The sequence below is a fragment of the Dendropsophus ebraccatus genome, chromosome 4 (genome assembly GCF_027789765.1).
Source record: "Dendropsophus ebraccatus isolate aDenEbr1 chromosome 4, aDenEbr1.pat, whole genome shotgun sequence".
Lineage (NCBI taxonomy): Eukaryota > Metazoa > Chordata > Amphibia > Anura > Hylidae > Dendropsophus > Dendropsophus ebraccatus.
Genome location: NC_091457.1, coordinates 27,207,793 through 27,223,342, shown reverse-complemented (window position 1 = coordinate 27,223,342; position 15,550 = coordinate 27,207,793). Strand labels below are relative to the sequence as shown.

General features: G+C 42.9%; 1 protein-coding gene across 1 annotated transcript; it reads left to right on the top strand.

Moving 5' to 3' along the window:
- The first annotated feature begins 1,941 nt into the window (after nt 1-1,941).
- On the top strand, nt 1,942-12,480 carry LOC138789242 (astacin-like metalloendopeptidase). The gene is made up of 12 exons (XM_069967846.1): nt 1,942-2,020; nt 2,255-2,311; nt 2,731-2,862; nt 3,796-3,913; nt 5,233-5,411; nt 6,126-6,207; nt 7,957-8,084; nt 8,619-8,728; nt 9,108-9,321; nt 10,614-10,732; nt 11,002-11,224; nt 12,467-12,480. The coding sequence occupies exons 1-12, from the start codon at nt 1,942-1,944 to the stop codon at nt 12,478-12,480; spliced, it is 1,455 nt and encodes a 484-aa protein (XP_069823947.1).
- Nucleotides 12,481-15,550: the final 3,070 nt, after the last annotated feature.

Below are 15,550 nucleotides of genomic sequence, written 5' to 3'. Positions count from 1 at the left end.
CTCCCATCATGATGGGAGTTGTAGATTTGCAATAGTTGTAGCACAGCAGGTTGGGGAGCACTGCTCTAGTGTTTAAAGAATTGTTTCAGCTATTTTGACAAATATAATAACTTGACTCACTCAAATCTAATATAAATTACTTTTTTTTTTAATAGAATCCATTAGATGCTCAACAACCAAGTAAGTACAATGTCACGATATAGAACAAAAAAAAGGGCATGGAGAAGACTACAATGATTATAGGTACTAGATACACAGTTTATAAACAATTAATAAAATCACAAGCAATAAATATATAATACAAAGAATGAATAAGAAAAAGAAAAAAGAAAAAAGAAAAAACATAAATGTCCCAAGGTGAATAACTGCGATCATAGGCTGGTATTGTGAATGCCGATCTTACTCACAGTTCATTATGCTATCCGGCCGGATAAACAGCTAATGTTCACAGAGTCTAGTCCATGAGAGTGAAACAACCAGATAGAGTAATCCTTAGCGTGTGATCTGTTGAACGCCGTGCCGTGGCCACAGCACGTGATATCCGCACGTGATCTGATTGGTTATCTTGGACGTAGAGAGACTCCCAGCAGAGTCGTACTAGGATCGTAGTTAGAGTAGATTAGATAGATGTATGATGGGGATAGTTGTCCCCCGAATTGTGCTAGACGCGTTTCGGAAACTCTCTTTCCATCCTCAGTAGCGAAATGGTTAATTCATCATTACAGGAGACAATTTATAGTGACAAAAAGAAAAAAGAAAAAAGGCAAAATATAAAAAAGTAGATGGATGATTTGGCCTGGGTCTTTTGGTATGTTCTAAATCCCGGATCCAGTCTGTTCAGCTGGAACTCACATCTCTCTCTCCATTCTACCTGCAGAGGAATGGAGAGAGAGATGTGAGTTCCAGCTGAACAGACTGGATCCGGGCTTTAGAACATACCAAAAGACCCAGGCCAAATCATCCATCTACTTTTTTATATTTTGCCTTTTTTCTTTTTTCTTTTTGTCACTATAAATTGTCTCCTGTAATGATGAATTAACCATTTCGCTACTGAGGATGGAAAGAGAGTTTCCGAAACGCGTCTAGCACAATTCGGGGGACAACTATCCCCATCATACATCTATCTAATCTACTCTAACTACGATCCTAGTACGACTCTGCTGGGAGTCTCTCTACGTCCAAGATAACCAATCAGATCACGTGCGGATATCACGTGCTGTGGCCACGGCACGGCGTTCAACAGATCACACGCTAAGGATTACTCTATCTGGTTGTTTCACTCTCATGGACTAGACTCTGTGAACATTAGCTGTTTATCCGGCCGGATAGCATAATGAACTGTGAGTAAGATCGGCATTCACAATACCAGCCTATGATCGCAGTTATTCACCTTGGGACATTTATGTTTTTTCTTTTTTCTTTTTTCTTTTTCTTATTCATTCTTTGTATTATATATTTATTGCTTGTGATTTTATTAATTGTTTATAAACTGTGTATCTAGTACCTATAATCATTGTAGTCTTCTCCATGCCCTTTTTTTTGTTCTATTTCCCTTAAGTGTAAACAGGTGTACACTCTGGAGTATAGACTCTGATAGTAGGCAGTTACAAGTTTGTGGGACGTTTCTTTTCTTTTGTTGTTCTGTTTTAAAACAATGTCACGATATACCTGCTCATATGATAAGTAGGATGCATGAGGCCTGTTCACACACAGCATTTGGCCCATTTCTGTGCTGTAAAACAAGCCAAAAATAGACTAAAAATAGACTAAAAAAAACATGCCCTCAAATGGTTGGCAATATTGAGATTTTGTTTTTTCCCTTTTGCATTTTTTATCAGTTTTCAGACCAACAGGAAAATCTATATTCAGCTAAAAAATACTGGCAATAAGGAGCCAACACTATGTTACATCTGTAATAATTAATCTACAGTAGGTGAGAAGATGCCGATGGTTATATTGGCCTTTTTGGGTAATAGAGTGGAGAATTGTGCGGTCATATTACAGACCCCAAAATGGCCCAGTATGTGGTAACATAGCCCGAGTGACTTCCATTCAGTAACATTCAAAACCACAATTTTAAGGCCACAAAATGCAAGGTCTTTTTTTAACCATTAAAAAAAAAGTTTTTTAATTAAAATGTTTTTTTTTGGGCTATTTTTATGGTTTGTGAATTACATTTTAGTATTTTACATAGTGGAAAAATGGCTAAAAAAAATCAATAAATTTTAATTGCTATTTCTTTTATTCCTGCTAGAAAAGACAAAGAAGAATGAGAAAACAATATCTGACATTATAGTACCTGCAAATACTGGTAAGATGTCTACCATGTCTTCTTACATTCATGGCATATGTTTTAAGGGGCAGTTCACAAAAGAAATAAAATAAAAATCTTTCAAATCAACTGGTCCCAGCAAGTGCCAGAGACTTGTAATTTACTTCTATTTAAAAACCTCAAGTCTTCCAGTACTTATCAGTTGCTGTATGTCCTGCAGGAAGTGGTATCCTTTCCAGTCTGGAGAGCAGGAGAGGTTTTTAAAGGGGATTTGCTACTGACATGGACAGAGGTGGCAGCACAGAACACTGTGTCAAACTGAAACGAATACTCCGCTTCCTGCGGGAATGGAATGGGCTATTTCACTGGACCAGCCCACAGTAGTGAAATCTATCCGCCATTACACTCTTCATCCAGGATGTATTGATACACCATCTCATGCTATCTCATTCCATTAGATGTTCTATGGCCCCTGGATGAAGGTGATATTGCTCAGCCACTTGGACGCAGTGCAGGAAAATGTCCTCCCTGCAAATGGACCAAGGAGAATGGAGTAGTCAATGTGCCTTTTGTCATCTTCTCCAATTACAGTAAGTTTGAGTAATTTGGGTATTGGTAGATGATATCAGGGCTGGTCTTAGCTCCTCTATTACACATCTACCAGATTGCCCCATAACAGATATAAAAGTGGCTCCCTCTTCTGGATACAAGTGAACACTACACCGCCACATCCCAGCACTTCTCTTACACTGCAAGAAACCTCTGGAGACACTTCTATCCCTTGACGTAATCTGTCGGGAGGCATCCATACACTTTAGGCAGTCAGCTGGTATTGGGAATTTAACACCATCCGAGAAGTAGAACTTCAGTTCTTCTCTCACCGGAATCCTTTATTGGGCCAAAATAGGTATACTGAAACTGTATAACTCTCTATAACAGAGATGGGGAACCTTCCGCCCTCCAGCTATTGCAAAACTACAATTCCCATCATGCCTGGACAGCCAAAGCTTTAGCTTTGGCTGTCCAGGCATGATGGAAATTGTAGTTTTGCAACAGCTGGAGGGTTGACGGTTCTCCATCCCTGCTCTATAATGTCATTAATAGGAATGTCTGTATGAAAATCTGTTGTCAAGTAACCTGTTGTGGAGTTAAATTAAATTATGGACCTTATTTAATGGCCAGAGTGTGGACTGGTAAGGGAAATGAAGAGTTTTTTTCAACCCAAGACTAAAAACGGCCTATTCATTGGAATAGACAATGTATAATGTTTTTTGCTTTATTTCGCCCATAGTGGCGCTGCAATGCTTCATTTTTCCAGTGGTGGCGCTGCAGGAAAAACAACCACCAAGATTTGGCTCCAGATGACTGCAGATCTCTAGGAGGTTTTGGTGTCAGGAAAACCAAGCTTTACATGTGTTCAAGTTTTTTCCAGTAGACTAGGTTTTTGGTCCTCAGCAACAATTATTGTGGAAAGTCATTGAATATTAGCAATTGATAAAAAATGTTTTGTGTTTTGCCCCCAGCTGATTCACATCAAACCTTGATTCGATCGGCTTTGTTAGAGTTTTCTACTCTGACCTGCGTAAAATTTGTAGACAGAGTTTCTGAGAACGACCACATCCAAATAGTCAATGGCACCGGGTAAGTTGTGAAAATGGCTATGATAATCTGTAATATGATAATCTATGATAATAATACCATAGTATGACCCAAATTGTCGATAATAACCTGCAGGGAAGGGGAGACGGTTGCTATTATTATACACAAATTAGACAGTTTTGGTGAATCCACCCCAATTAATGACCATACCAACTAACCTTTGTTCCAAGTAAAGTAATATGGAAGAAGACTTAGGGCCCTATTCCACCGGACGATTATCGTTCGCATAATCGTTAACGATTAACGATCTCAAACGACCGCCATTGTGAAAGACCTGAAAACGTTCACTCATTTCCATGGAACGATAATCGTTACTTATGATCGTATTTGCGATAGTTTTTCTTCACTATTGCATTCGTATCTACTGCGAATGACCGAACGTCTTATTCAATGTGAACGTTTTGCGAACGAGCAACGATAAAAATAGGTCCAGGTCTTATAAAGCGATCAACGATTTCTCGTTCGGTCGTTAATCGTTAACTGCATTTCAACCTAACGATTATCGTTTAGATTCGAACGATTTAACTATACTCTGAACGATAAACGTCCGGTGGAATAGGGCCCTTAGATAACATTAAAGTAGACCTTAAAGGGATTCTTATCCCCAGTCCATAAAATAGGTGATATGTACATGATTGTTGGGGTCCAACAGCTGGGACCCATATCTTAAAAACGTCAATCTGGCCTCTCCCATTTGAATGGAGTGGATGTGCATTGCTTCTCCATTCACTGTTTATGGGACTGCCAAAGATGGTGGAGTAGGACACTGGGTTACCTCTAGCACCCATCTGAGATAGGAGTCCCAACAGTTGGGGTCCCAGTAGTCAGACCCCCAGCAAATATGCATGGGTTCTCTATCCTGTGGCATCTCTAACTCCTGGCGATCTGCTGTTGGGAAGCCATGTTGCAAAGCGTAGTATTAGAATGGTCGACCATGTGATGCATAGACATGGTGGCTGGGCTAGAGGGGCTCTCTGTCGTGATGTATATGAGAGGTCCTGATCCTGTTGGGGCATATACATGTCATATGGGGGCTCCCTGTAGTGTTTCTCTATGACCTCCCTATGCCCTAACAGGGCATATAGACTTTTTTTTTTTTAAGACAACCATTTTAAGTGGGTGCTGTCACTTTAAAAACTATTACAAATTCTTATGGTGTTCAGACCCCAACCTGGACTCCCACTATCCAGAGACAAGGACACAACTTAGCATTGTTCTGTTTGCATATGGCCAGGCCTAGTACAATGATTCTCATGGTAAATGAGGAGGAAAATGACTCTCTTATTATATTTTATGCTTAGATGTTGGTCCGTCATTGGAAAATATGGAGGCCTACAGCAAATAAACCTGCAGTCGCCATCATGTATGACGTATGGTGTGATCCAGCATGAAGCAATGCATTCTCTCAGCTTCTACCATGAACACACCAGGGTGGACAGAGACAAATATGTGGATGTAATGTGGTCATACATCTCTGAAGGTGAGTAGAGTCTCCATATACTTCTACAAGTGATAAAAAAACCCACTTTGCCCATTCTAAAGTTTATGTCTGCTTGCATAACCCGGCCCTTTGTTGGCAATTCAAATGAATGGGACTAAGCTGCAATACCAGACCCAGCCACTATGAACAGTACGGCGCTGTGCCTGGTAAGCATAAAGGGAACTGGATGCTAGCTGGATCAGTTTCAGGCTGTTCACACTACGTGAAACAACGGCCGTAGTCCTCGCCGCAAATCTACGGCAGTTGTTTTGAGGTTCCCTATTATGAATGCAATGCAATGCAATGTAACTACGGCCGTTGAATGCACATGTCAATTATTTCTGGCCGGTAATACTGCAATAACGGACGTGGATTTAAATGCTTCTCCTGAGAAGAAAGACGCGGGCCGCTCTGGTGGGGAAGGGGACAGCATTCACAGCATCCTCCTGTATCTGGCAGCTGTCACAGACACAGGAGGATGCTGTGTATGCCGGCTCCTGCCCCACCAGAGCGGCGCACATCACAGGAGAGCCGCGGGCCGCACCAGGAGGCCAGATGCGGCCCTCGGCCTGGAGGTTCCCCACCCTATCTATGCTAAAAGCAACAAACTTAATACTATTTACTATGGTCAACAATATGGAACTGAACACATAGAAGAATTTCCCTTTTTAATCCCAGATTATGCAAATTCATCGTCTTGTATGTTCTTTATAGTAAATAAAGGCGACTTCAAGAAGGACAATGGAGATACTCTGAGCATCCCTTATAACTATAACTCCGTCATGCATTATGGCAGGTAAGCACTAACACTTCTTTAAGGGATACTCCAATCTCTTCCACTGTTTACAGGTCATATTTTCCAAAGAATCTGTGAGGAATGAAAGGTGGAATCTGATTGGTTGCTAGGGGCAACTGAGCCAGTTTCACTTTACACCATGTTTGATAAATCTCCCCTATAGTATACACTCCGTCTGGGATTTCAAGCCACAGAGGACTGACAGAGAAAACAATGTAAAGTGCGGCTCCAGCTGCACTTTACATTGTTGGCTCTAGCGGTTTTGAATGGGGACACACAGGAATGTGCCCGTATTCCAAATTTAAAGAAATGAGGTTCATCACTGCAGTACTGGCCGGGATTAACTTCACTGAAACCGGCTGTTCTGTGACACGGCCGGTGTCAGACGCTGTGTGAACCCAGCCTCAATGTGTATTTAGTAGTCCAATTACTTAGAACATTAAGATTGTGGTTACATGTTCACGTTTTTAATTGCAGTTATTGGATACAAAACCAGGGCTGGATATGATAGGAGAAGTCTCAGTGTTCCCTTTATTTAATCATTTTAATTTCTTTTAAATAATGTAATATTTAATAATTACAGTGGTGCCTTGGATTACAAGCATAATTCGTTCCAGAACTGTGCTTGTAATCCAAATCACTCTTAAGCCAAAGCAAATTTTCCCATTAGGAATCATTGAAATGCAGACAATTGGTTCCACACCCCAAAAATAATGTTTTTTAAAAAAAATTCTAAGTAACATGTAAAACAAACATTTCGAAAACTGGACACGTGATATTTTAAGTTACTGTACTGTATAGCAATCAGCATGTGGTGTATAATGTATAGTAAGTGCATAACCCTGATAACACAGCAGCAGTTTGTACATACAGGATGGAGCTGCAGATCCCCATAATGCAGTAGCGTAGTACAACAGGCTAGAATAGAGAAGCAGGGCTGCTGTCAGAGGTCTGTGTGGTCACATGATAGCAATGGGGGTGTATTTAGCATGGACCAATCAGGAAGTGAGAATCACAGAGCTGTGCAGGAGGACAGGGACAGAAAATGTGTATATAGTGTGTATAGCTGTGTGTAAGTGAAGGCACATTATAGAAGGAATGGAGAGGATGGGAAACACAAGGACTGACAGAGACTGCAGGGAGCATGAAGGAATGAGCGGGGCAGATGTGGGCACAGTATAGCAGAATTTTCTGTCCAGGGAGAGCGGGGTTACAGCTATGAAGAGATTACCTCCACAGTCCTGTCCCCTGATGCAAGCCCTAGCCTGAAGTACACCTGCTGTGATTTGGAAGGTGATGGAGACATCCTGGGGCAGAGTACAGTTCTGTAGACCAAGGTATACAGACCATACTCCTCCCCCACTCCCCCACTCCCCCTACCACCCAGTACACAAAGCTCTTAAACCAAGTCACAATTTTGAAAAACTGTGAGCTCTTCTTGCAAAACACTCTCAATCCAAGTTACTCTTAAACCAAGGTACTACTGTACACTAAAAAAAAACCTTACAAAACCTGCTCAGGGTAGCATGTCAGAAGTTTTTGTTGGTCAAGGGCCCTGTGCTTGGACTCTCACTGATCAGAATGAGCTGCCGTGTGGTCCTCTCCCCGCTCTGTCTGTGTGAGTAGGCGGCTCCATAGACATGTACTGTATAATGTATCCACCGCCTCACATGGCACAGGATCGGGAGAGAACACGCTGAGCATGACTTGAACATCTTATGGATCTCTTCTTTTACCTTGATTCCATAGAAATACTTTCAGTAACACCAGTGGAATGCCGTCACTGGTCCCCAAACCGGACCCCACAGTATTCATCGGACAAAGACACGGACTCAGCGGCCTGGATGTTGTGATGATTAACAAATATTATTCTTGCAGTAAGATATCACTGTCCTATTTTCTATATCATTTCTCTTGTGGTTGACATTTATGGTATAAAAAACTTTTCTTTTGAATGGAAAAAGTAAGTCCTTTTACAAACAATTGGTAGGGGTCCCTACAGTCGGACCCCCATCAGTCTATTGATGGTGGCCAAATGTATATGTATGGATCAGTATCTGGTCCCAATTCTCTTGGAGGAAAGAACTATGCCTGATCCTGTGTTATCATGGCAGATACGCTGCCTCTAGATGCATTTTACAGTGGTCTATTTCACTGACATGTTAATAACAGCTACAGACTTACTAAATGCTAAAGAACTGCCAGTAGATGGCGCTGTGTTAACTGCTAATGTATATTAAGGGGGTTGTCCAGCGAAAATCTTTTTCTTTCAAATCAATTATTGTCAGAAAGTTATATAGGTTTGAAATTTACTTCTATTAAAAAAAACTCAAGTCTTCCCATACGTATTATATCATCATTCCACCCTTTGTATTGTGAACGTCAGTCTAATGGTTCCTTCTTCTATCCAGATCTGTGCCGGACTAAGTTACTGGGACCATCAGGAAACTTCTCTTCCATCAATGCAACCGCGCGGGTCAATGACAGCTGTCTGTGGCTCCTTCACGTTCCTATCAACAAGGTCAGGTTATGACTACTGCTATCCCTATTTCTTATACTAAGATCTACACTAGGGGTAGGGAACCTTGGCTCTCCAGCTGTTGCAAAACTACAACTCCCATCATGCCTGGACAGCAAAAGCTTTAGCTTTGGCTGTCCAGGCATGATGGGAGTTGTAGTTTTAGCAACAGCTGGAGAGCCAAGGTTCCCTAGACCTGATCTCCACTGATGTACATCACATATGTCAGGCCCACCTAAGGAAGGAGTTTATTATATACCAGCACTAGGGGGCGCTTGACTTTGATTCTTTCTATGTAGCTCCATAATCTATGTGTCCCCCTGCCAAAGGATCCATGTCCATAAAACCAATCTGCAATGTTAACACATATTCTATTTGACAGGTTTTTCTGCGGATTGACTCATTCAACGCTTCCCAAAAAAATTGTTCCGCTAAAATCATCGTATATGATGGAGTCAGCAAATCAAAGCCAATCCTGGCAACTCTCAGCCCCAACCAGCCTCTCCCTGTGTTAATCTCATCGGGATTATTCATGGTGGTGGAATACATAACCAATAAGTCCTGCAGCAGCAGCTTCCATGCGTCATATGACTCAGGTACTGTTGCAACTAGTAAGATGGCGGGTCTCATTTACACATACTAGATGTGCTGGCAGATGTGTAGCTAATGTCTCCTGGGCCCTGGTGCGGGAGGTCAACTTGGGCCCCACCCCCCCTTTCACGACCAAGTGATGCTACTGGTAGGTGATATATATTACCGCCATACTGTTAATGACCAAATCCTGTATACTGAGACCAATATTGCCAATAATACCAGTATACAAGGGGAAATATTACCACCACACCACAACCACTACCATCACCACCATATTGTTACTGACCAAATCCAGTATACTAAGACCAATAAAACACAGTACTGGATAACAAGTAACAAATATTACCACCACATACTGACTAACACCGCCACATACCGACTAACACCGCCACATAATGACTAATACCACCACATACTGACACCACCGCTGCTACTGAATAAGATCCACTGTACACAGATCACTATCACCTCATACAGTCATATAGAGGTGGACGCAGCTCCACACAGGTTGTATACACCATATACATTACAGTGCAGTTATATCAGGTGACTCACAGGGGACGTCTTCTCTGAACGGAGTTCTTCCCTTTTCATTTTCTTCTTCTCCATCTGCCCTGGGCCATTATGAGAACTTCTCTAAACCACAAATCCACAGAATCTGCCAGAAAGACATATTAGGCTCCTCACACTGGAACCATCCTCATCTCTCTACACACTGCACATCTGTAATGGCCCCTTTACACCCTCATTTAGTGGGTAACCCTGACTCTATGTGACCCCCCTTATAGTATATATAGATGGCCCCCACTGCATGTTTCCCCCCCCCTTATAGATGGCCCCCTCTCTCCCCCACCCCTTATAGATGGCCCCCTCTTCTCCCCCACCCCTTATAGATGGCCCCCTCTTCTCCATCCTTATAGATGGCCCCTCTCCCCCCCTTAAAAATGGACCCCACTGCATGTTGCCCCCCCATATAGATGGCTCCCTCTTCTCCCCCCCTTATAGATGCCCCCTCTCCCCCCTCCCTTTATAGATGGCCCCCTCTCTCCCCCCATTATAGATGCCCCCTCTCCCCCCCTTATAGATGCCCCCCCTCTTCACCCTCCCCTTATAGATGGCCCCCTCTCCCCTCCCCTTATAGATGGCCCCCTCCCCCCCTTGAAGATGGCACCCTCTTCTCCTCCCCCCTTATACATGCCCCCCTCTCCCCCGCCCCCTTATAGATGCCCCCCCATGTCACCCTATTGGGTCACCAGATGTGCTACATATATATAATTTCCATTTTATTTTTCAGTGATATATGGCGCCACTTATACTTCCAGCACTGGTTCTGTGGTCTCCCCGAAATATCCAAGCTTCTATCCCAACAGTGCCAAGGACATATCCGTCATCATAGCTCCCGTTGGGTTCAAGGTGAGTACTCACAATGTATATTCCAGTGTTCCACAATCTGTGGCCCTCCAGTTGCATCAACTTCCCTCAAAAACTGTCCAGACAAGTTTTAGTTTTACCCCAACTGGGATCGGGAACAATGCTTTATGCTATGGATCCTCTGACACTCAATACTTTTGACTATTGTACTGAAGAGATACTCTATATAGACAAACGTATGAGGACGTCTGCACATTGAACCTACAGGTTCTATAAAATATCCCCCTCAGAAAGGTATCCATCTCTTCTAGGTGTCCCTCAACTTCACGCTTTTTGACATTGAGTCATCCCCAAATTGCTCCAATGACATCTTAGTGATTAGAAATGGCGGAGATATACAGTCCTCTGTCCTTGGGTCCTATTGTGGCAGGAAAACCACATTGAGCCTATTGTCGGGGGGAGACATGCTGCTATTCCAGTTCACCAGCGACCTCCAGACCATCAGACGAGGCTACAAGGCAGATTATACCTTTGGTAAGTTTATTTCTTTGCTGAAAGGGTGGTGCAGACTGTGCTGAGCGTGCATGTGTATAGGGTCATATATGCCACTTGGCTGTATAATCCTTCTGAAGTGCATGGCCAGGATGCTGCGAGGTGAAGAGTGATTAAAATTGAATTATTTTATAGAACTGATGTTTACTGTAGAGCAAAGAATTTGCCTCTGGTCCTAATATATATATATATATATATATATATATATATATATATATATATATATAAATGTATTATACAGGGTGTGGAGGTGACTTGTCGTTGAGCCTGACCAGGTCAGACCCAATTTTGCACATATCAAAGCACTAGACTAAAGGCCATATTACACAAAGCAATTTTGGTCCGTATTTGGCCGATTATCGGCCATTACAGATGATGTTCGCTTCTTATAATAAAAGGCAACAATCTGCCGACATGCAAAATGTCGTCTGATTGTTGTCTTTTAACATCTTCCAACATGTTGAAAGACAATGATAGCAACGATCTGCTGCCGTTGCACCGTGTAACCCTAGGAGCGGTGGCATCTAACCGCTGCTATCCCCTATTAGCTCCCTGGACGATGTAAAGACTGTCCAGGGAGCCCACCCAGCGGCTCTTACCCCCACCTTCACACTTATCGGCTCGCTGACGGTGCATGTAATAGCATAGACAGCGAGCGGGGAACAAGGAGTAAGCAAGCACTGACCTGACAGGTCAGTGCTCGCTCGCTCCCTCTGATCACCCTGCATAATATGGTATAAACCCTCAACGATCAGCTCAAGGATGCAATAAGATATCAGCCCAGTGGCAAACTTGAGTTGGGCCAACCATCAGAATGTGTGTAGTGTCGACTATTAATAATAATTAGTAATATTGTACTACAGACACTCTCTTTAAAGGCGTTGTCCCAACAATAACACCTGCAATCTCCTGATGGAAAGAAATGTCCATCACACATGTGCACTGATGTTTCATTCATTCATTGTCTTCCCAAATTCATTGTCTATGGAACTGTTATCTTTGACACTCCCAAAGAAAGTGAATGAAGTGACAAGAGGCATGCGTGACTGTAAGTTTGTTGGTTCTAGATCGTTGGTGATCCCCATGATCAGACCTATTAAACACCCCTCCCCCATCATACATTTATACACTTAGTCCCCGCCCTGGGTATAGTGGGACTCCCCTTTAAGTTTGCAGCTATGAACAATGCTATTCTGGTAATGACTGTTTTCTGTTCTTTTGCAGTACCATCATACTGAGGAACAGTAATAAACAACACACCCTGTGGTCTTATGTGAATATAAGAAAAATGTATCATGCTATTACCTGGAATGGACACTTATTAGGGAAAGCTCATTGCTATATTCTCACCATGATATGTGGAGATCTAGGGTTATGTAAAAACTAGCCTACACATCCATATATTATCCAATGTAGTGTTACCACAAAAATCACAGCAAATGACATGATCCTGTTTAATTTTTTTTTTGTAAACCAAATCGGTTTGAAATTCAGTTTACTTTCTTAATATATCTTAAGGACTTTGTATTTCTAATATACAGTACTATCTCCAAATCGATTGGGAACAAAAGTATTGAATCTCTCATTACCTAGGGGGAGCTAGGGAGCTTAATGCATACAACTTATAAATTAAAACTAATAAAAATGACTGTATGCAGTAAGCTCCTAAACAGCCCCTAATGGTGACTCCAGGTAGGTCAAATTATATATTTCAAATAGAGATTTTGTAGTTCTGTAAAAATTACGATGTGTATTGTGGAAAAAGACTTCTAAAGTATTCCAACAATAATGTCCCTTCCTGACCCTGAACCATTTTATTGTATTATTTACTAATTAAAAAAAATATATTTTTTTTAAATGTGTTTATTATATTTAAGGGTACATGCATACATTATCCACAATGTCATCTATACAGTTAGCTAAACTCATATGGAACATTTACACCACTTAAAGGGGTTGTACGGGAAAAATTCATACTTGTATACATGTATTGTATACTTACCTCTTATTTGTATACATGTAATGTATACTTACCTCTTATTTGTATACATGTAATGTATACTTACCTGCTCCACTCTCCGCCGCTGCTAGTTCCCGGGCTGCCTGCTCTGCGCCGTTTTCAGCATTTTGAAAACATAAGAGGGTGTGCTGCATCCACTGGAAATGGTCGCTCAGCACAGAGTCTATGCTGAGCGGCCAATTCCTATGGGAGTGCAGGGATGTTATGTCTCTGTGCAGGTGTAGTGCAAGTAGTGAGGTCATTTCTTACCCATATGACGTCCTGAGAGGAGGTTATCACAATGCTTATTAGTAATACACATACAGTTATAGAGAAATCTTATCAGATGACCAGGACTGGGACTGCATAGAGCAGTGATGGGCAACCTTTTGAGCTTGGTGTGTCAACATTCGGCAAAAAAACGAGTATAACTCGGATGGTGTGTCACTTCGAGAAAAAACACCATCATTTTGCTATATATTTATAAATACAAATACAAAAATATGTAATTGTAATATATAACTGTACTTAATAAACAAAAAAATTATTGTGTGAAATAAACTACAAACCACACACACACACACAACCCCACCTGACCCCCATCCCTCCCCATACACTACCCCACCTGACCCTCATCCCTCCCCATTCACTACCCTATCTGACCCTTCCACACATACACAACCCCACCTGACCCTTCCACGCACACAAAACCCCACCTGACCCCCATCCCTCCCCATACACTACCCCACCTGACCCTCATCCCTCCCCATACACTACCCTACCTGACCCTTCCACACATACACAACCCCACCTGACCCCTATCTCTCCCCATACACTACTCCACCTGTCCCTCATCCCTCCACATACACTACCCTATCTGACCCTTCCACACACACACACACACACAACCCCACCTGACCCCCATCTCTCCCCATACACTACCCCACCTGACCCCCATCCCTTCCCATACACTACCCCACCTGACCCTCATCCCTCCCCATACACTACCCTATCTGACCCTTCCACACACACACACACACACACAACCCCACCTGACACCCATCCCTCCCCATAGACTGCCCTACCTGACCCTTCGACACACACTTACACTACCCCTCCGACCCCCATCCCTCCCCATACACTACCCTACTTGACTCTTCGAAACATGCACAACCCCACCTGACCCCCGTCGCTGCCCATACACTACCCCACCTGACCCTTCCACACACACAGGAGGCAGGAGCAAGACAGGGATGTAGCGCGGCACTGCTGTGACCGGCTGTACGCAGCTACTGTGCTGAGTAACATCATGGTAGCTGCGTCCGGCCAGTACGTGGGGCGGGGAATACGTGGTGGGGTCAGGCCGCACTGTAAGGCCGCGGGGCTTTCAATAGGAGGTAGAACCCATCAATCTTTGCATATTTTGACAGTGTACAATGGGATGTACATCTAAGATATGTTATACTCATGGAATTATATGCTTTAAAGGCTAAATTTATTGTTTCAAAGTTACTAGAAACTAGAGTTGAGTAGAGAGCATCAGGTTCGGCGACGCTGTCCCAACGAGAACGCTCAGCATTTGACTCCCCGCAGCTGCCAAAGTGGCATGCAGTTCTATGTTTTCCAGTACTCCCTAGGACTGCATTTAGCCTCTGCAGCCGCAGGGAATCTAATGCTGAGTTTTTAGGTGCAAAGAACGCTGCAGTACCCGAACAGTTCGCCTTTCCGCTCAACACTAGTAGAAACTTATTTCCAAAAATATAGAAGCATGACATCAGTGCTCATCACTAAACTGAATCGGGCTGTAATCTGATGAAGGTTGGGTTCAAGTATTGAGGCTTTGTGGTGAGCTCTTCAGTTCTGCTTGTACCGTGAACACACTGCCCCCTGCTGGTGTGATATGACAGTCTGCCACCCCTAGGAGTGATATGAGGTACAGTAACATGAGGGAATGTACAGGACATCCTGCAGCCACATGTGTTGTCTCTCATTGGCTTCAAGCTGCACCACGTCCACACACATTTATAGTGGCACAGCTTCAGCAACCTATGCAGGATGTACAGGCCCAGCTGTGAGCAAATGTACCCCAGAATGTCATACTGTACATGGTGTCTGATGTCATTCCGTATATGGTGTCTGATGTCATACCGTACATGGTGTCTAATGTCATACTGTACATGGTGTCTGATGTCCTCCAGTACATGGTGTCTGATGTCATACTGTACATGGTGTCTGATGTCATACCGTACATGGTGTCTGATGTCATACTGTACATGGTGTCTGATGTCATTCCGTATATGGTGTCTGAT

Excerpts from the sequence above, each read along its gene's own strand:
- LOC138789242 (XM_069967846.1), top strand. The coding sequence starts at position 1,942 with ATGCCGATGGTTATATTGGCCTTTTTGGGTAATAGAGTGGAGAATTGT. Across the intron at positions 2,863-3,795 it reads TGTCATCTTCTCCAATTACA|CTGATTCACATCAAACCTTG; the intron begins GTAAGTTTGAGT and ends TTTTGCCCCCAG. Across the intron at positions 9,322-10,613 it reads CCATGCGTCATATGACTCAG|TGATATATGGCGCCACTTAT; the intron begins GTACTGTTGCAA and ends TTTATTTTTCAG.